Below are 22889 nucleotides of genomic sequence, written 5' to 3'. Positions count from 1 at the left end.
TATGGAAACCAAGATCTGGGAGCTAGATATTCTAGGGTGTCATTGCTTCTAAGTCATCCAATGGACAGAGACAGAGCTATAAAATATATAGATGTATGGGATGCCTGGGTGGCTCAGTTGGTTGCAGGTCCAACTTCACCTCGGTCATGGTCTTGCAGTTCGTGAGTTTGAGCCCCACATCGGGCTCTGTGCTAACAAACAGCTCAGAGCCTGAAGCCTGCTTCAGATTCTGTATCTCTCTCTCTCATGTTCTCCTGCTCTCTGTCTCTCAAAAATTATGTCTCTCTCTCTCTCCTGTATCTCTCTCTCCCTCCCCTGCGAATGCTCTGCCTCTCTCTGTCTCTCAAAAATTAATAAATGTTAAAATATATATATATAATATAAAATATAAATATAAAATATAAAAAATATATGTATAGATAGATGTATATGTGTAAGTATACATCCTCTATCTCTATAATAAAATAGGATATTTACATAGCCTCAAAGTATCTCCCTACAATGTAATAATTAATTACTATGTTAGTTTCCTATGGCTGCTGCAGTAAAGTACCATAATCTGGGTGGCCTCATAGTCCTAGAAGCTAGTAATCTGGAATCAATGCATAAGCAGGGCAACCTCAGGGGAGAATCTTTCCTTTTTTCTTCCTCGTTTCTGGTGGTTTGATGGCAATCCTTGGCATTCCTTCCCTTGCAGTGGCAGATCTTCAACCTTTGCCTCTGTGATCACATGGCATTCTCCCCTTTCGTGTCTGTGTCTCTTTCTCCTTTTCTTAAAAAGACAGCAGTCAAATTGGATTGAGGACTCACCCTGTCCCAGTATGACATTTTAACTAATTACATCTACAGTAACTCTATTTCCAAATTAGTTCACGTTCTGAGGGACTAGAAGTTAGGACTTCAACATATCCTTCCCCACTCCCCGTGTTTCATAGGTTTATTGCCAAACTGCTTTCAAGAAGGTAATATCAATTTTCATCCTAACTTATGCAAAGACAGTTTGGTAAAGATGACAAAAATAGTAATATGCATTCCTGGTACTAGTTCTAATCAATATTTCTTTGATTACCACTGAGGTTAAACACTTTTTCCCCATAATGTTCTGGCCATCTTTTTTTTACTCCAGTAAAAATAAATAAATAAAATAACATTAAATTTATCATTTAAACCATATTTAAGTATACATACGAATGTTAAGTACATTCACATTGTTGTGCAACAGGTCTCTAGAACTTTTTCATCTTGCAAAATTGAACCCATTATACAGTAATATACATTGTATATACCCATTAAACACTAATTTATCCTCCCCCTTTCCCCAGCCCTTGGCAACCATCTTTCGACTTTCTGTTTCTATGACTTTGACTACTTACTTTAGATACTTTATATGAGGGAAATCATACAGTAGCTGTCCTTCTATGACTGGCTTATTTCACTTAGCATAATGTCTTTGAGGTTCAACCATATTATAGCTTGTGACAGGATTTCCTTCCTATTTATGGTGGTATAATATTTAATTGTATGTCTATATCACATTTTCTTTATCCATTCATCTATTAATGGACATTTAGGTTGCTTCCACCTCTTGGCTATTATAAGTGATGGGGCAATGAACATGGGTGTGCAAATATCTATTTGAGATATCTACTTGATCACCATATCTTAGCACTGGCATAGGAGAAAACACTTTACTGTGAAGATACCTGGAAAACACCACTTTAACCAAATGATCAAAGTTACCATCACCAGTAATGGGACAAACTGATACATGTGCCTCCTGATATGATGTGCCAATAAGAACCGCCATCTCTGTGATATTCCAGCTGAAAATGCATTCCTTAATCTAAATCTGACAATATAAAACTTAGAAACATTCTACAAACTAATTGGCCTTACTCTTCAAAACTCTCAAACTCATGGAGATACAGACTGAGGAACTCCAGATTTAAAGAGACTTAAATGACATTACAACCAAATGCAATGTGTGATATGGGACTGGAATTCCCAGCTCTTTTAGAAAATAAATTGCATTGGGGCGCCTGGGTGGCTCAGTTGGTTAAGCATCCAACTTCGACTCAGGTCTGATCCCACGGTTTGTGAATTTGAGCCCCGCATCGGGCTCTGTGCTGACAGCTCAGAGCCTGGAGCCTGCTTTGGATTCTGTGTCTCCCTTTCTCTCTGCCCCTCCCCTGCTCACACTCTGTCTCTGTCTCTCTCAAAAATAAATAAACATACAAAAAAAGAAAATCAATTCTATAGATAGAGAGATGAATGGCTATATAGACAGAAATGATACAGCAAGTGTGGTAAAATATTAACATTTCGCAAATTTGAGTATATGGGAACAGTTGCACTATATTTAAAACTTTGCAAATCTGAAATTAGTGTCAAAATAAAAATTCTTAGAAATAGCAAGCTCACTAAAATATGAAGAATGGTTAAAAAGGCATGAGATTAATGCAGAGCAAAGAAGAGCAACTGTTTAGGAATGTGACAGGAAAGAAGAAATAGAAGTGTTTGCCTTTGAGAAATATTTTGTACACAGAACTGGTAGGGTTTGCTGATTGAAAATGTGGGGAAAGGAGGAATCAAGATGACTTCCAGAGTTATAACCTTAGTTTCTGGGCATATTTTTGATCCATTTACTGAGTTTGAGAAGGTTGGGCACAGAATGCTTCTAAGACAAAGTCAAGAATTTAGTTTTGAACTTTTTTTCTGGTTGCAAAAGCTGTCTCTTACTAGGGCAACGAGCAGGGTAGCTGTGCCGTCTCAGGAATTTTCACTGCCATGTGCCAAATTTTTGTGTATGTAAGTTTGTGGCAAGCTTCTAAAACAAATCGTATCAGTTACAGCAGTAGTATTAGTAAAATGTTAACTGGCATGTATACTAACGCTTGGTAATGTCTGTATCAGTGCAAAGTGTTCAAAGGTCTGCCACAGATAAAGATAATGAAGTTCAGGGGTCTTATTTCAGGTGAATGTGTAACACAGGGCTATCTTAGACAAACCTGAAGAAGAACAAACACATTTCAAAGGTAAATAGAATTATGCCCTAATTTATTTGTGTTGATAGCTCATCTCTGAAAATCATTGGAAAATTAAAATGAGTAATTAAAATTGCTTTCTCTTTGTGTTCAGAGGTTGAATGTTGACATCATGAGCTTCCAGGCCAAGCCAAGAAATCAGGGTCATTGAAAGAGAAGAGCTCTTTATTGATTGTCCATGGAATTTCTAGTGAGACATAGCAATGTACATTGATGCCACATCTTGATAGATGATAATCATAGATTAGATGCATAAGGTCTTTGTTAAAAGAGCTCAGACCTGTCATGTCCACAAAGTGCATCAGAGTGACTCACCAGCCTATAAAGTCTATTTTGTTAAGAAATGCCAAGTGCCTAAAAATAAAAAATGAGATGGGAGAAACTAAGAAAACTTAGTTTCCTCTGAGTTTATCTCATTTAATTAGGGTGGCATGGACACGTTCTCATAGCATGGCAGAAACACAAAAGAGACTATAACTCAATCATGCAAGAGATTACCAGACAATGTGCACCTTCTTTCAAGCCACTCTTTGTGACACATTTGCTGATGTCCCATTAGTCAAAGCAAGTAAACTGGCTGAGTCCTAAATTGGAGTGGGAGAAGAATATAAGATTACAGGGCAGACTATGAATATGGGGTAGTTATTAATGGAGCCATTAATGCAATCGACCTACCACAGTCTACACTCTGGTCCTGATTATTTATGTTCTTTCCACCTGCAGAATACACTAACCTCCTTTCAAGTCTCCAAATTCTCATTCAAACATGGTAACACACTTAAAATACTTCTTATGATCTTCTCTTTGGATGTGGCTTCTTCTGATATGGAGACACACACTGAGACTGTGAGTAACTTGCCCCACTCCCAAAACTCAACATAAAATGGTGAGACATGGATTTGATAAATACAATAGATATTTCTTTTTAAACAGGAAAGCCTTGGAGACATATAGCAGTCATTGATTTGTTTTCAATTGCTATAAATCAGAAATATCACGAAAATAAAAATGATCACACAATGTATCAAAGACCTGAACTTAAATCTAAAATTATAAACTCTTTGAAATATAGATAAAATGGACTTCATCAAAATTAAGAACCTTTGTGCACCAAAAGACACTGTCTAAAGGATGAAAACATAACCCGCAGAATGGGAGAAGACATTTGCAAATTATATGCCATAGGGGTTAATACCCCAAATTTGTAAGGCACCCCTACAACTTAACAACAAAAAATCCAAACAGCACAATTCAAAGTCGTCAAAGGACTTGAACAGACCAGTCTCCAAAGAAGAAATACAAATGATAAGTAAGCATATGAAAAGATGAAAATACATCTTTAATATTTTAAAATATTTGATATTTAGGGGTGCCTGAGTGGCTCAGTTCATTGAGTGTCTGACTTGGACTCAGGTCATGATCTCATGGTTCGTAGGTTCGAGGCCCACATTGGATTCTGCTGTCAGTGCAGAGCCTGCTTCAGATCCACCCCCTCTCTCTGCACCTCTCCCACTGTGTGCTCTCTCTCTCCCTCAAAAATAAATAAACATTAAAAATAAAATAAAATAAGATATTTAATGTTATATTTTTACATTTTAAATATTATAAAATCTATTATGTCAATATGTTAATTGACCTGAGAAGAAAAATGAGATGATCATCTCCACGGAAGCTGAAGAGTCATTTGATAAAATTTTCAATTCCAGTTTTGACCTCCAAAATACTCTAAAAATTCACATTAGATGGCTACTTCTTAATATGACATATCCAGCCAGCCTTGTGGAACACTAGAGGCACTCTGACTAAATCAGGAATATCTTACTTGAAGGACCATGACAAGAAAACATAGAAACAACAAGAAATAGACATCAGAATAAGGTAATAAAGGTAGAAAATAATAAAGGAGGAGGTTGAACTATCAATATTTAAAAATGATATGGTTGTATACCTGAAAACCCTAAAGAATCAGCCAAAGTGTTTCAAATGAGTAATAAAAAATTCCCTAAGATAGAGCAGATGTAGATTTAACATAGAGACATCTCCATATACAAACAATTATTAGTTAGAAGCTACCATGATAGAAAAGATCCTACTTCGAGTAGCAGTCAAAAAGAGAAAACATCCAAGAATGAACTTAACTGGAACAGAGCAAGTCTTATATGAATAAAGATTTTAATGTGCCACTGATATAGAAGACAACTTATGCAAATGGAAAGACACATAATACTTTTGGACCCAAACCATAACCAAAGGATATCATTTATCCTAAATTAATTTATGAAGTTAATCTGATTCCAATATAGATACTAATAGGGGTTTTTTTTTGGGGGGGGGGACATACAAGCTGATTCTGAATTTCACTTGGAAAAACAAACAAACAAACAAACAAGAATAGCTAAAAAAAATCTCTGATTAAAAAAAGAGCAATAGGGTACTTTCACTAGACATAAAACCAAATTATATTATAACATTATGAAATAATATAACATATGAGAAAAACCTCTGTAATTAGAACTGTGGGAGGCTGTTGCTTGACAACCTGTTGATTCAGAGTAAAAAGTACAAAAATTGTCCCATACAAATGAATTAATTTAGTATGTGCTATAGGTTGTATGCAAAGTCAATGATGGAAAAGGTGGACTCTTTAATAAATTGTATTGGCAATAGGTAGTCATTTGAAACAGAATTAAGTTGGATCCCTACCTCACATCATAAGGTATAGGAAAAAAAAACAAAAACAAGTTATTTCTTTTATTACTTTGGAGTGAGGAAATCTCTAACTATGCAAAAACTATTCAAAACCCAGAAGTCATAAAAGAAAAGATTGACAAAATCTCTCTGTGTATAGAAAACTTCTACAAAGCAAACACCATAAACAAAGCAAAAGACAGACTGAGAAAAAGTATGTGTATCTTATATCATAGACACAGGGCTAATCTCCCAAACATGTAAAGAATTCTTCAGAGTTGATAAGAAAAAGACCAATAACAGATAAATGGACAGACAGTATAAGCAGAGTGTTCACAGAAACGGAAGTATGAATTGCTTTTAAATATATGGCAGGATGCAAGTTGATACACTGTTGAGGGTTTGGGGCTGTAGGAGATAAGCGCTACTGCTTTGCTAGTCAGGAATATAAATTGCTGGGGTCCCTAAGGAGAGTAACCGTGCTGAAATACCAAATTAAAAATGCATATACCTTATGGCCCAGTAATTCCTCATCTGGGAACTTACACACATATTCATATTGGTGGAAAATGACGTATACGTAAAGCAATTCACTATATTATTTGTAATAGTAATTGTTTGGAACTAATTAAGAAGGGAATGGTGGATCAACACGGGAATCAGTGAGGGGCTGTGGATTGATGTTGGGACACTGATGCCGTATAACACTATGGTAACAAAGAACGGGGGAAATTATGTATTGATAGGGATTTCCCTACCCATTTCTTTGTACTATATAAAGGAACTTTGTAAGAATACATGAAAAGCTAGTTAAGTACAAGCTACAAGTAGTTGTCACCAGGATTAGGTAGATGAAGGACTGTGGAGGAAAAACAAAAGTTTTCACTCTCTGCCTTTAATATTTTTTGATTTTTGAACCATCCGAGTTTATTTCCTATTCAAAAACAAACACAGAAAAAGAATTATAGTAAGGCCGTTGACCTTGAAAGAGGAAAGTAGAGGACACGGGCTGGCGCCAGTATACATTCCTATTTCTGTTATCTCCACATATCTCCCCTGGCATTTTAAAGATGACCAGAATGCTGAGAGAGAGGCTTACCAATCCTCTGGTGTCTTCTTTCTCATCTCCCCTTATAACTCCATTGGTATTTTCAAGGCTAGCACCTTGCCAAAAAAGAAGCGTACACATGCTTCATGCGGGAAGTGATGGACCCTTGCAATTTTTGTTCCAATAATATGCCTGTTTCTTTTGACATGTACCCCATTGGATAATATTAGAACTCTGAAAAAAAAGAAGTAAAGATAACTACTGGAATGGTAAAAGCAGGGGATATAAGGTTTAAATCGGTAGAAAAATAAACACTGGATGATTGCAACATTTTAGAAAAATAAATCACAACAATAAAGAGTAGTAATATAAAATGGGATGGAAATAGTAAGACTAAAAATTACAGTTAGCAGAAAAAAAAATATGACAATGTAAAACTCCCTCTGGCAATATCTGGACTACAGCTATTTTGGTTGTTTGATTGCAAGTTCCAACGTAAACCCGAGCTGACAGGGGACCTAGGGTGAGGGAAACATTTTCTCCCCATATTGAAAACTAGAAGAACCATCAGAGCTCCGCACCACCACCAGCTCCTGGGCAGTAAGATGCCCCTGCGGTTGGGGCGTGGCAGGGGTGGGGTGGGGTGGGGGGAGAGGCTTGGAATTTGCTCTTAATCACAGACAGATGGACTATTGAGGACCCACATTTCTGCTCCATACAACACAGAGTCAATAATTTTGTACCATGAAATGTTTAAGGAAGGCATAACAGAAACCCACCACTCACATTAAAAAAAACAATGGAAAAACGAAAAACTCAATAAAGCTCCCATCAAATGACCAGCTCTGAGCAATGTTGCTTCCTGACGTACCTTCCAAGTTAAACTATTTATGTAACGTAGCCCAAGGTAATAGAATGAAGTGATGTAGTAGATGGAATTATAAACCATAAACCAGCCATAAATTGGAGAGAATCTTGCTTTTTAAAAAAATTGTAAGACTTCTTTATATAAGGATAGTAAAAGTAGATCTATTAGTTTTTAAAATATTTTCTTTCAATTTGCCATTTAATTTATTTATGACATTTCTTTTGACCAAGAGAAATATTTCTTTTTCATAAATATTACCATCATATGCACTTTGCTTTCCTCCTTTGTTTATATGTTTAAGCTATTTTCTCTGTATCAGAGATTAGAAAAAAACCAAATTGCATGTCTCCCTCCTTTCCTTGTTTAGTTAAAATTCTATGTTCACTAAATTATGAATTCTCATATATACAAATGACTCTATTCCCAGTTTTTTCTTCTGGTCTCTTGATGTAGTACATGAATTTAATTGTAAATTTCTGGGTTTCTTTATTATTATTATTATTATTACCTTTAGATAAACTTTTTTTTAAGTTTATTTACTCATTTTGAGAGAGACAGAGACAGCACAAGCGGGGGAGGGGCAGAGAGAGAGGGAGAGAGAAACCAAAGCAGGCTCCGCTCTGCACTGTCAACCGAGAGCCCGATGCGGGGCTCGAACTCACGAAACGTGGGATCATGACCTGAGCTGAAACTGAGAGTCTGATGCTCAACTGACTGAGCCTCCCAGGTGCCCCTTTATTATTATTTATTATTGAATGCAAATACTTCCCTCATCATTCTTTGCAGCAGCTGTGGAGGTGAGCTCAGCTCTCAATACAAAAAACTCAACTGTGAGGTCCAGCATGCAAGACAAAAAGTCACCATTTTGGAAGCAGTAAATGCTCCTGATCAGCACTAGAAGGAAGGAAGGGCTGCTCTTACACCATGACAGATGGAAAGAATATGTGTGGAACTGAGGTAATCCACTTGGGTTGTGGTCACTACTCCGTTGTCCTCCTGGGACTGTAAATGAACGAGTGCATCAACCTCTGCCTAATGAGTATGATTACCAAGAGCTCAGTGACCCGTCCAGAAGGAGAGTGTGGATTAACCACAACTCTAGGTAAGCCAGCAAAAGTTGCACAGCTAAGGGCAAAGGGAGTTTAGAATTGATGGTGGAGGACAGAGATAGGACCATCAGTTGTGTCCCGGAGGCTAACTGCACACACAGGGACTGTAGCCTGTCTTATTGACCTCTCTTTTTAAAATTTACCTTCAGAGGAGCACCTGAGTGGCTCATTTGGTTAAGCGTCCGATTCTTGATTTTGGCTCAGGTCATGATCTCACGGTTCCTGAGTTTGAGCCCCGCATCGGGCTCTGCACTGACAGTGTGGAACCTGGTTGGGATTCTATCCCTCTCCTTCTCTCTCTGTGCCTCCCCAACTTGTGGTCTCTCGGTCTCTCTCTCTCTGTCTCTCTCTTTCTCAAAATAAACTTAAAAAAAATATTGTTTTTCAATATAAAGAAATGAAAATAAAATTTACCTTCAGAAAAAGCGGCCCATGGAAAGCATGTAGGACAAAAGTGTGGACGTGGATTTGTGCGCCACAGCAGGGCAGGCTGTGACGGTTGTGCGCATGCCCTGTTCACATCTCCCGTGCAGAGAACCTGATGAGAAGAACGTAACAGGCAGTCTGTGGATACCACACTATGGCATCTGCCTCACTGTTCAGCTCAAGGTCTGGATATTTCTCGGCTACACCCAGCCAACAAGAAGCAGGGCAGCGGCCAATTACCCAGGCTGTCCCTCTCTGATGCAGGACTCCTCTGACTGGATAATCTTTTCTCTGGGGCATCTCACAGCCTGGCTGAGACTTTCTCAGAGTTTCATGCACACGGAAGCTCCTCTTACTCAAATTTCCACCCTTTTATCTCCCTTTCACAGGTGTCCCAAATGCATCATGGTGTGAGGGAAAGAGAGTCATCAAAATGACTAATAAATTTTGAACTCAAGCATTTTTATGTAAAAAAAAAAAAAAGATCTTCAGTCAAAATAGAAGACAAATGACAACAGGGGGGGAGTATTTGCAACATTAGACAAGTGGTTATTATCTTTATTTTACAAAGAATGCCTGAAGGTTACCAAGAAAAAGATAAGCCTTTAAGTTACATATAGAGAAAAGAAATAAATAGACATTTTATTTAGAACAAAATCGAAAACTGAAAATAACTAATTATGACCCGATTCTCCTATTAGCCCACCCAAACAATTACCTTCCCTCAAAGAATTCCTTAGCTGTGTACGAGAAGGTCTCAGAGCTGAAATATTATCTCCTCAGAGAGACCTGATCCGACCTTTGCATGGAAGAGGCCTCTGTAACAATGCCTGCTTTTAGGAAATGTAGAAAAGGGGATAAAGAGGAAGAGGAAATATAATTTCCTTTTTTCCCCCGCAACATTAGATATGTTTGTTGTTTTATTGTTTTTCTTGCTTAAAAACAAATATAGCATGCAATATATGCTGTTTTGCACTTATTTATTTGAATGTAGTCAATATACAATGTTACATTAGTTTCAGGATAACCTCCTATCCAGCAGTCTACCTAACAATGCCTCTGAGTTCCATGCTCCTTCTTTCCATCCACTTTTGTGCTAAGGGTCACTGCTCACTTTGTCATAGATCACAGATTGGGGATTTATGGGTTAGACACACCTAAAGATAACCCTGCTATTTCTCCCAAGCCCTCTCTGTATAGGGTGGGGTTACCTTTATTCTCCTTCCCAGCATCATCATATGTTATGGTGTCTCAAATTTTTACAAAGGACTAGGAAAACTAAAGTCACAAGAAACAGGAATTTTCTTGAATCATCCAACATCCTCCGGATTACAGGGAAAAGGGAGCAGTTGAGACCACATTCTAATGAGGAAAAGAGCCTCTGATTCAAGGTCTAATTTATAAAGCCACTCACTGGGCCTAGATGGTCTCAGAGCAGGATCATGATGGTGAGTGGTAAGAAGCAAGTGTCCACACATGTGGTCACTGCCTTGTGCCTAGAGCAAATGTGTACCAACAGCTTGAGTCTTTGGCCTGGCATCTGGTCCTCAGAGCAGTAACCTCTGAAAAGGAAACAAAATTGTCAGGGAAGGAACTAGCAGTGATACCACTAGAATTGTTGGTAATCTTTTTTTTTTTTTTTTTTTTTTTTTACACACACACACACACACACATTGTGAATGGGGGAGAGGCAGAGAGAGAGAGAGAGAGCGAATCCCAAGCAGGCTCTGCACTGTCGGCACAGAGCCCGACGTGGGGCTCAAACTCACGAACCATGAGATCATGACCTGAGCTGAAATCAAGAGTCGGACACTTAACCAAATGAGCCACCTAGGCACCCCTGATTGTTTGGTAATCTTAAAAAAAAAAAATGAGGAAACAGCATTGGCTGAGCAGGAAGAAACGATGTGGAAAGAACAGGAGGAGACTCCCAGCCCTGTTTTTCTGAAGAGGGGCAGAGGACTGTGGAAGTTTGCTATCAGGATATTTTATGAGCTGCTCTGGGTGCCCCTATTGCTCAACAGACTGCTATGGTCTGAAGAAACACTTATGACCATCACACTGTCTTGTTCCAAAAAGGATATAAGAAGGCTTACTGGGCAGGGCAAAATATAGTCAGAGAACATCGTTTGAAGTAGATGAGAAGGAAAAAGGGGCCAAGAAGGGGAAGGAGGCTAATAAAAATAACGAAGACCAAAGTGCTCTGTTGTCTGGGATGGAGCAAAAATTTAGCTCTTGTTTTTTATCAGCACATGTAAAAAGCCAATTCACAGTGTCCATAAGATAGTAGCAGATGAACTGTTCAGCAGAAGCACAAATATTCCAATTCTAAGGCCAGAATGAAATAACTCTTAAGAGTCCACATAAAGAGGCCGTTGTGTAACATAATCAACAACATTCTTACAGTTGACACAATGATGAATTTCATATAACTGTTTTGTAGAGTGTCCTGCAATGCTGATCACTGGCTTCAAACTGGAGAGAGATTCTAGGGAGATATAAGGAAAATATTGCACAGGTGGTCTTTGCTAGGTGCTTGCCTGACTTAACTCTGGGGGTACATTTTAAAGGATCCAAGGAAGTGATAAAGAGCAAATCTTAAAAATAAATTTTTTTGGACGTTTATTCATTTTTTGAGAGACAGAGCACGAGCAGGGGAGGGAGAGAGAGGGAGACACAGAATCTGAAGCAGGCTCCAGGCTCTGAGTTGTCAGCACAGACCCCGACTCGGGGCTCAAACTCACAAATCATGCGATCATGGCCTGAGCCAAAGGTAGATGCTTAACCGACTAAGCCACCCAGGTGCCCCTAAAGAACAAATTCTTAATGTTTCTTTATAAATAGTGTGTTTCAGGGGCGCCTGGGTGATTCAGTCAGTCAAGCGTCTGACTCTTGGTTTCAGCACACGTCACGATCTTGTGGTTTCATGCGTACGAGCCCTGTGTTGTGCTCTGCGCTGGCAGCATGGAACCTGCTTGGGATTCTCTCTCTTTCTCTCTCTCTCTGCCACTCCCCCACTTGCTTTGTCTCTGTCTCTGTCAAAATAAACTTAAACAAACAAATAAATAAATAAGTAAATGAATAAATACTGTGCTTCAGTCAAACGCATAGCTGACAGACATTAAGTAGCTGGGAGTTCAATCCCAGATAACCTAACCTGAAGTTCAGCTAGGAAATCTAGGGATCTAGGAAAAAAAGCAGGCTCAATTGGATATTGAGCTAATGTAGGAGCAACATTTTGGGGGGAAATTTAAGAGTCTAATAACTATTTTCTGATGGAATACTATAGAGCTTAGCTAAGAGTCTCTTTAGGGGGAAAAACTTTGAATATGCACTATCACACAGATAGATGGGTCATTAGGTTTCAAATTTCTGCTCAGTATAACCTGGTCTTAATTAATATGAATCTGGAAAATGTGTAAAGAAGGCATAACTTAACATAGTGGCCATTAATCCCCACCCCCCAACTCTAAAAAAAGCATCCATAGAAAGCCTAGCTTTGAGTGCTGTGATTTCCTGATGTTCTTCCAAGTTAAATTATTTGAGTAATGTTCATCAAGGTAGCTGAATGAAGTGACCTTCTGTATAGAATTAATCAGGAACCAACTGAAGTTTGGAAAATATCTTGTTTTTTCTAAACTTTAAGAGTCCTATATATACTCAGGATATTACTTTTTTCTCAAATGTTCATGTTCAACAATTTCCCAGCTTGTATTTTTTCTATTTATGACTTCTGGTATATTGGTTTTAAATTTTTATGTAATGGGATGTAGCCATTCTGGTTTTCCCTTTTGCTTTATTCTTAATGGATCTTTTCTCATCTTGAGATATCCACTTACATTTTCTACTTCTTCTTTTATGTCTTTAAACCCATCACTCATCTTAAGTGTCTTTTGGTATAGAGAGTAAGAATGGGAGTCTACTGTCCCCATCCCCATTGTTAAGCAATTCTTGGGACTATCTAAAGAATATTTGTACCTTTCTCTCGTAAAGTAAAAATCAAACTGTAACATTATTCTAGTATGTCCTGGATTAAAATGTTTCTGTGCTTGCTATTCTGTCATTAATCTATATATTCTTGCATCTACTATTCCACACCGACGTGACTGTAACTTAATAATGTCTAAATATTCAATTGTTTGAGTCCTACCCTTTTCATTAGTCTATTTAAATTTTTTTCTTATTCTTGCCCATGTATTACTTCTTTACAGTTTCCATTTTAAATTTTGTAGTCTCTGAGAAAGGGCTCCAGCTCCATGTCCCTTGTGCATGTGTATGTTTTAAAAATGCTGGGCCCCTCAGACTTCAACTAAATGTTTTTCCATCACTTTTTCTCTCCCAGTGATAGTGTCCTGAGGTAAGGATGAGATGGAAGGAGGCAAGGAAACGAAAAGATGGGTTCTTAGTTCTAGTTTTCTCTTTCTATGCCAGGGATGGCTGTCACTGTTTTTCTCCCAAATTACCTTGGAAAAGCACATCTTGCCTCTCCAAATATTAGTTATCTTCTGAAACCGATCTCACGTAGTCTCAGAGAAGAGAATCTATTCCTTTTACTAGCAGAGCTTTGACCCAATGACTTGTCAAATAAAACAAACCAAAACAAAAAACCACAACTGGCTTAGTTATGAAAAACTATAGTCAAAAATCAAGTACTTACTGAGACTAGAAGCTATAAAGAGGGTGAAGAATTACAAAAAACAAACAAAAAAAAAAACAAAAAAACCCCAAAAAACAAAAAAAAACAAAAAAAACCCCCTGCCAGATACAGAATCAAGCTTTATTTTTACTGTAGGATAAGCCTTTAAATATAGCAAACATTTAAAATATTGGAGATATTTAAAATATTGGAGATATCTGGGTGGCTAAGTCAGTTAAGTGTCTGACTTTGGCTCAGGTCATGATCTCACAGTTCGTGGGTTTGAGCCCCATGTCGGTCTCTTGTGCTAACAGCCCAGAGCCTAGAGTCTGCTTCACATTCTGTCTGTCTGTCTGTCTCTCTGCCCCTCCCCAGCTCATGCTCTGTCTCTGTCTCTCAAAAATAAATAAATAAATTAAAAAAATATTGTTGATGTTTTAAATTTGAAAATAGGGGCGCCTGGGTGGCCCAGTCGGTTAAGCGTCCGACTTCAGCCAGGTCACGATCTCGCGGTCCGTGAGTTCGAGCCCCGCGTCAGGCTCTGGGCTGATGGCTCAGAGCCTGGAGCCTGTTTCCGATTCTGTGTCTCCCTCTCTCTCTGCCCCTCCCCCGTTCATGCTCTGTCTCTCTCTGTCCCAAAAATAAATAAAAAACGTTGAAAAAAAAATTTTTTTTTAAAAATTGAAAATAAAAAATACAGGGAAAATATATTTTAAAAAAATTTTTAAAGATTTTTAAAAAATGTTTATTTTTGAGAGGAAGAGTGCAAGGGTGGGGGGGGGGGTGGGGGGGGGGGGACGGAGGATCCAAAGCAGGTTCTGTGCTGATAGCACAGAGCCTGATGTGGGGCTGGAACCCATGAACCATGAGATCATGACCTGAGCTTAAGTCAGACGCTTAACCACCTGAGCCATCCAGGCACCCCCAGAGAAAATAAATTCAATCAGGACATTTTTCTTTCTTGGGATAAGAATCTTGATACTATCTTTTTACTAAGATGTATAATGTCAGATTTTTCACTGTGTTACTCAGTACAATTTTACCTTTGAATCTTTTAAAGACAAGGGGTATGTGATTTCATTCAGTTTTATAGTCTCCCAAATGCATCATAAGTGTTACTTTTGAACATGGACAAAATGTCTGCATAAAAATTTTTATATCTTAAGGCAATTATTCCTAATGTATATGTATAATTCAGGTTTTCCAATTTTGTCATATGCAGGTTCTGGTACCATATTAAATGGCAGTCGTATAACTTCGACTTGTGTCTCCCCATTTTCACTCTATTAATATTGAAAAGGTAAAACAAATAGTATTATTAAATTTTTGTAAGATTTAAAACCAGAAAAGAATTTCTAGAATTCAGTCTTCAACCTCATAATTTCGAGAATGTAGTTGTCACTGCTTTTTTCTCTGGAAACAATTTTTAACAAGAAAATGACCCAGAATACACCTTGCCAAATAAGTTTCCCCAAATCACAATTATCTTAAGAATGAACAGATTAAGTTGTATATTTACACAGTCAGCCTTACATGTCTTTGCAGAGAAGATGAGCTGATGAGATGGGTTGAACTGCCAATCAAGATCATCGATCTTTAGTCTAGTCTTTGTAGTTAAGCTAACAGAGTCATTTTCCCTTGAATGAGGTGAAGAATTAAATTCCTTTCAATAGTTCCCAAACTTTCTAGGTACAATGCTACCCAATCTCCTGTAAAACAGCCGACTCCCATGTGGTACACTCAATTTATTAAGCAAAACATTAACTTGTCTAAGCCATGGAACACATCCAGTTTGTGAAATGACTGAGTCCCAAATGTATTCTAAGATTTTACCATAAAGTCATTCCCAGGGAATGAAATGAGTGGGCCTAAGTTCTGTGTCCTTTTGAAATAACACCAATTTCACTTGCATTTTGTAAGTCCATGGGTCATGACAATAGCATTGTTATCATACTTATTAATTATAACCTTTACTAATGTTAATATTAGCCGATATTGAACTTTAAGATTTTTTTTCAATACAATTAATCAATAATGAACCTGACATAGGTATGTTTCTGAGTCACTTGGTAACCTTAGATTTTCTCTGAAAGCACAAACAAATATAACTAAGTAGGTGGTACTGTTGATACCTGGGCTCTTAACTTCAATAGAAAATGTCACAAATTAACTTCAAAAATTTTTCTATAAGTTCGCAACTACATCTCAATATACTGAGGAAGATAAGATAGCCTTCTACTTTCAAAAGCATATTTCTTTTTGGCATGTAATTTCTGCTTATTTCTTTTGGCATGTAATTTCTGCTACATTCAGTGGACATGCTTTTAAAACTTACCATCTGTTAAATGTTTTGATGCAGTTTTTTCACTTAATATACATCTGAATTTCACAGCATTATTATTTTTATATTTTTCATTTACAATCAAGTCCTGTTGAAATAAATTAATTCATTAATCTGATTCTATTCATACTGGCACTCACATATACGTTTCTATGTACTGGCAATGGTTTTTAGTATAGTTTATTTCATAATGGTTTTTTTATGTTGCATTCTTTGACATAGTTACATTTTGCCTATTAAACAGAGAGGAATATTTTTGACTTCCACAAAAAGCACAATCTCTCTTTCTTTTGAAAATACATGGCTTTCTTGGTTTATCTTTTCACTTCCCTACTTCCAACAGAGATGAGTCCAAAGAAATAATTCCCTACTACAAGACAGATAATAGTGTAAGTGCAATGGCAAATGGCAATTGACACCTGGCCCCAGCATAAAGCAAGAAAATGAATGGGAAGATCCACAGTGAGTAAAAGACTTACGGTCTACATGGTGTGGCTGGTGCTCAGCTCGCAGATACGGTCACTATTTGCCTGCCTGCATGAGTGAGTTGCATTTTTATAACATTATGCAAATCGACATTCTAAGAGCCAAATCGAGTATATCTCAGCCTCTTGTCCAAATCACTAAGGAAAAGTTTTTTCCCAGCTGCCTTATCATTTGCGGGGCAGCCTACCTGCCTCGAATGGGATTAGTACTTGACACTGTTTTTTGCAGCACTCACTAATTAATTAACCCAGCAAATAATTGAGAGAGGCATTGTTCTAAGAGTTGACAATACCACAGTAAATAAAATAGAACAACCCGCCCTCAGAAAAGTCATGTGCTAATGGGGAGAAGTGGAAAATTAAAAAACAGTTAAGTAAAAGGCATAAGTATGTCATGAGTATGGGGAAAAAGTGAAGTCATTATAATATTCCAGGAAAGTGCTGGTGGGTTTTGAAGCAGGGTGATCCCATTGGAGGTGATGAAGGTGATTGAATTACTGAATTACGGATACATTTTGACAAGATTTACTAAAATATAAGATGGTAAGGTGTTAGAAAAAAGGAGTCAAAATTTTTTATTTGGGCAAGTTGAAGCATGTAGTCACCATTTACTGAGAAGAGGAAGATGGTGGTGTTTTTGTTTGTGGCCAGTAGTGGGGAAGCTTAGCTTTGTTTTAGACTTGCTAAGTTTGATATGTGTTTTAGATATTCAAATGGAGATGTTGAACAGGCAGTTGAACATATCTGAAGTTATAAATTTACTAGTCATCAGAATATAGATAATAAAGTCACGTGACTAGGTGATAATCACTTAAGACGTGAGTATGGATGTCTGAGGTCTGGGCTTTGGGGAACTGCAGTTTAGAGGCTGAGGGTGTGAAGAGAGGATGCAGGGAACAAGCTTGAAGGAATGGCTCGTGAGGAGAGGAGAAAACAGGAAAGATGGTGTCCTGGAATCATAGTGAAGATGGTTGAAAAGGGAGGTAGTGAATCAACTGTGTCAAATACTGCCTATATAGGTCAAGTAGGGTGAAGACTGGAAATCGATCATTGGATTTAGCAATATGGAGGTTCTTGTTGACCTTGACAAGAGCAGTTTGGGCCGGTAGGAGAAATAAACACAGCAGTAGCTTTGGGAACACAAGAGATTAAGAGGAGTTTGTTTTTAAGTTGGGAGAAATAAAGCCAGAATCCTTCAGCTGATGGTCAAGACTTTTTAATTTACTTTGTGTATGGCACCTTACTATACCACCTTGACCCTGGAGTTGCAACCTTACTGAAGAAATGACAAAATAATGGGAGTAGGTAATTCGTGCTAGAACAGTTTAAAAAAATAAGATAAAGAAAGTATTGTTTTCACAGAGATGGTGGAATTTAAATTATTCAATTCTTAATTCTTAGAATTCTTAAAATAAGTTGGATTTAGGTAGATGAAAAGAGTGAGAACAAAAGAATAGTATGATATTTGGGGGACAGTAAGACTAGCCTGGCTGGAATTCATATTAAGAAGAGATGGGATGATAAACATGGAGAACTTTTACCATCAAGCTAAATTCCAGCTTTGTTATTTCGGCAATGGAGATTATAAGAAATAATCCATCTGCAGTAGCTGTAGAATTAAAAAATAAAATCTTGTTAATAGTTTTCTTTTTGGTGACTATCAGAAAATTGTCTTAGATGCTTTCTAAATGAAAAGTAAAAGCTAATAAAATTAGCTGAATTTTAAAAGATTGTAATAATTACTTTTAAGCATGAAGATTTCGCCCTATGCAAGACAGAAATACTTCTAGGTAACCACAAATTTCCTTTTAAAATATTGATCTGTCCCATTTTTATGCTCTGAAATGGTATTTTAAAAGTATTTTGTAAATAAGAAATAAGTTAAACAAATCATTTCTAAGTAAACCATTAGCTCATAATATCAACTCTACTTTTGGAAAATAGTCTCTTGCTTATATTACCTTATTGATCTTTAATTTTTTTTAAACTTTTTTTTTAATGCTTATTTTTGAGAGAGAGAGAGTGCACGAGCAGTAGAGGGGCAGGGACATAAGGGGACAGAGGATCTGAAGCAGGCTCTGTGCTGACAGCATTAAGCCCCATGAGGGGCTCAAACTCATGAACCATGAGATTGTGACCTGAGCCAAAGTCAGATGCTTAACTGGCTGAGCCACCCAGAAGCCCCTATGGATCTAACTTTAAAAAAAAATAGAAAATACTTCTAATTTATACAAGAAATTAAGAGGAGTTTCATTAAAAGACAAATATAGACTTAATGGAGATTTTCAAATTTATCTTGTCTTCACCAATCCTCAAAATCACCCTAAATAAAACCAAACTTAGTATTTGGAATTTTTGAAGTAGTTGTCAGGATCAGTTCTGCAGATAACTACCCAAGTTACTTTATTTTTACAAAAGGGAAGCTGTTAGGTTGAACCATATGATAGCATATTAGTATTTTAATACAGTGCAGCATAAAAATTCCAACTTGGCTCTGTGTTATAAGTCCACATATAAAGCAGAAGAGACAATTTAAGGGAATGAGGCATTGTCCTAAAACTTGCATTCTCTGAAGAACTGGCTTTTATTGAGGATCTATCACATGAAGGTTATGCCCTTAGTCTTATATTTATTTAGCCTTAATGTTTATAATCTAGTAAGAAAAATTAAATATAAACAATGACAGATACGGTTATTATTAAAATTAACTTTACAAAGCTTACAAGCTTCCTGGGATCACATTTGAAATAATGCAGCATTTGTGGGGGGAAAATTCACTCACCTTAAAAATTTTAACTGGCTATTTATCTTAGAATGGAATGGTAGGGTATAAATGTTATTTCATATCAGTACCTAAAGCAAACGATAGGATCTATCTAGCTGATAGGTACAGTGAATGGTTTTTGCTCAAGGCTCTGAATTTAATGCTTTTTTGGCTATCCATAAAAATGGGAAGGTTTGGCAAAGGAAATGGGGAAGGATTGCAGTAGATTTGAGTCAACCAAGTATCTTTTGGGCCCAGATGGTAGATTTCTCAGTGTGATTTATATTACAGACAATCTGAGTTTAGAGAACCTCCATGGTTTTATCTCAATTTTAGTGTGTTGAAATATTCTGTTAAACATCTTTTTCTGAAGAATGGGATGACAGAGCTATGATAGTCAGAATCTGAATCAATGCAGAAACAGTATTAAAACATATACCATTCATAGATGCTGTCCTTATGGCAATTTTTACCACAATAACCTCTTACCCATAAAGACTCATTAAGAAAATTTAATGTAAATAGAATACGCTTTAATTACAAATGTACTATATTTTAGTTATGATATATAACTATAAATAAAAGAGTGGGACATATGAAATGAGAGCATGTGAAGAAATGGCTTGCTAGTTAAGCTCTATGCTTGAGTTCAAATAGGAAGGAAAACATATTCATTGGGTATCATGATTGGAAGACATAAGTGCTTCCAAAAAACAGAGAAATACTGGTCATCTTTCTTTTTCAATTGTTTCATCGGGAAGAATCTTTTTCAGGTGATAAAACTTACAAGCTAAATTAAAATGCACTCTACTCATTGGCAAGCCACACCAGCAAGAATAATGTGATCACGGTGCTTGGAAGTTTTTGATTTATAACTATACTATTCTCTACTTATAAGGCTGCAGTCTAGGAGGCAGAGCAATGAATCATTACAATTGTCTATCTGGGAAATGTCAAAAGATTAAGTAAGGGCAGAAGAAGAGAGAAGAAGAAAGAACACACATTTTTGTCTGAGAATTATTCCACAATTAATGGGAAGATACCACTAGCACATAAATCCAGTGCTGAAGAAATAATAATTAAATTTTTAAAATCTTCAAATAAGGCTACTAATAAAGCATAATGCTTAAACTTCCTGGGTAGAAAAGCAGATTATCCTCTGTGACTCTGAAAACTAAATCATTCCTTATTCAACTATCACAGTGACCTCTCCCAATACACTAAGAGTTTGGGAAAATAAACTTAAGCTGAATAAAATAAATGAATTAGAAATTTGAACCAATCATTAATGGATCCAGATTAAAAAAAAAAAAAAGGACACATACAGTTTAATTGATACTTTGCTGATACAAAAATAAGCATCCACAGAATGTTTATTTACTGTTTAAATTACTCCATATTTTCATATACCATGAACAGAAAATATATTTTATCCCACACACAGTAAGAACAAACAAGTGCAATCTTTCAAACATTAAAAGTTATAATCAAATCTGTACAACAGATAAATAAATTTATACCTCTAACAGTTAGCCTGTAACAAAACAAAATGAAAAACATACATTGCCCGAAGTCACCGGTTTACTTAAAATTCTACTCATGGTTAATACATCTCACTCATAACAACTTGAATTTTTACTACACTGCACAAGTTAGATTGATAAATATTTTAAAAATAGGGGGGAGTAATAGGAAATACCAAAATGATTATAAAGAGCTTTCCAAACATTGGAAATAGACAGAAATTAATTAGTTGAAGGAAAACATTAAATGGATCCACAGGGTACTGGTTTTACACTGGTACAGCTTCAGGAAAGAAAACATGTGAATGTCTGGATTGGAAAGAAAATTTGGCCTTTTTATAAAAAGAAGCAACAGCATCAACAGTGACAAAACCCTGTCATGGAGCCTAGAACAACTCTGTGAGACAAAGTGTACAAAGATTTAGGTATACCTGAAAAACACAGTTAGGAAGAAAAATCATGTCAGGAAACAACATCAGAACATGAACATATATAAATTAAAGGCATACTGTTTATCATTCCACATCATTGCACATATGGTAAGAAAACAATACTGCAGTCATTCTTGAGTAAGAAAGTTTCGGTGAAGTAGGAAGTTGCATGATAAATACAGGTGTAGACAATCTTATTACCACAAATTTAGTAAATATCAAAACACTCAGTGGTGTCACTAAGCTAATTAAATTATTTATATGTATTTACTGGAAAGGTAATTATTTCCCTGCCTTCATGTTAACTTAAAATCATTTATAAATGGCAATATAGATCCAGTAGAAAAGACTTTTCACATGCAGTCCTATACAATGCACTCTGCTTCAATTTTTTTTTTTCAGTATTTCACATTGGAGATGTACATTTCCAATATATATACAACCACACATGTTCAACAGACGCCACTGAGCTGTCCTCTTGCCACACAAATTAATTTACATATACATTTATATCTCCAGATAGATACTTTTCTCCTCTAGGCAGACACAAAATTAGTCTGAAGAGTTTAAGTTTTTTAGGATCTTAGGAACCTAATGTCTGGATTTGTCTTGAATCGATGATAAGATGAGGAGTCCACAAAAAAATGCAGCTATACATGCCAACCTTTTCAACAGAGATGAGTTATCTTTAGGAATAATAATCTGTGCAAGATCATTAGTGATCTGAGAAATTTCATGTGCCACACAAACAAATATGAAAGTGCTGACAATGATGTTGAGCATAGGGTTTCCGGGTATGAGAACCAAGATGCCTCTTGTGTCCGCTGCCAGCCAGATGTGATACTGGCAAATAAACAGCTGGAAGGAAAGTATCTAAAGTTAGATATGTACAGATGGTCCAGGACTATCTCACAGTTTTGCCTAACTTAAACATTTGGTAGCATCATTACATTAGCAGGCTTTTTCCAAACCATTTAATTCTGTTTCACTCTTGGTCCTGAAAAGTCTACTGTGGTCTACTCTCCAGAACTCCTACTTGCTCAAGTACTACTTCGAAGTCCCCAAGAAATAAACAGGACCCTTAGAACTTTAAAAAACATTTTTTTTGCATGACATAGAAGACAGCTGACAGAATGATATCTGAACTCTGGTATTTAGACACCAAATAAAGAATCACTACGTGTGTGTCTATGCACATAAGTGTATATATATATATATATATATATATATATATATACACATATGTGCATACTGCATATTTAATTATATTTGTGAACCATATTTCTGTATGTGGATACATGAGCAGGAAATGGCATGGATTTTAAGATGTCTTCAAGTGTGCTTTGAATGGCCAGACAAATTTTTTCAACTGTATTTTCATGCTTCCATAGTATATTTCAACTTTGATGTGAGTATACATATTAGATGACACCACTACAACTTTGATTGTGATCACAAATGTTCTCTCATGAAATTGGTTCAAAATATCAAAGAGTAGAAAAATGCTTAAACTACCTCCCAAATAT

General features: G+C 36.6%; 1 protein-coding gene across 12 annotated transcripts in view; it reads right to left on the bottom strand.

Annotated features, from left to right (window-relative positions):
* Positions 1 to 3942: 3942 nt before the first annotated feature.
* Positions 3943 to 22889, bottom strand: part of CASD1 (CAS1 domain containing 1) — a 68311-nt gene continuing 49364 nt past the window's right edge. For 5 of the 12 annotated variants that reach the window (XM_019443342.2, XM_019443341.2, XM_019443340.2 and 2 more), the window contains one exon: positions 20765 to 22221. In XM_019443342.2, the coding sequence (XP_019298887.1) occupies positions 21955 to 22221 (267 nt within the window). In that variant the 3' untranslated portion in view covers positions 20765 to 21954. Of the gene's footprint in view, positions 4576 to 6831; positions 7015 to 9171; positions 9296 to 9725; positions 10746 to 16154; positions 16249 to 16324; positions 18255 to 20764; positions 22222 to 22889 lie in introns of those variants that run through there. The other 7 variants (XR_002078346.2, XR_002078342.2, XR_002078345.2 and 4 more) reach the window with 4 other exon arrangements.

This window comes from Panthera pardus, unplaced genomic scaffold (genome assembly GCF_024362965.1).
Source record: "Panthera pardus isolate Hobbes unplaced genomic scaffold, ASM2436296v1 HiC_scaffold_8, whole genome shotgun sequence".
Classification (NCBI taxonomy): domain Eukaryota; kingdom Metazoa; phylum Chordata; class Mammalia; order Carnivora; family Felidae; genus Panthera; species Panthera pardus.
The sequence above is the reverse complement of the archived record's forward strand: the minus strand, read 5'-3'. Positions and strand labels throughout refer to the sequence as shown.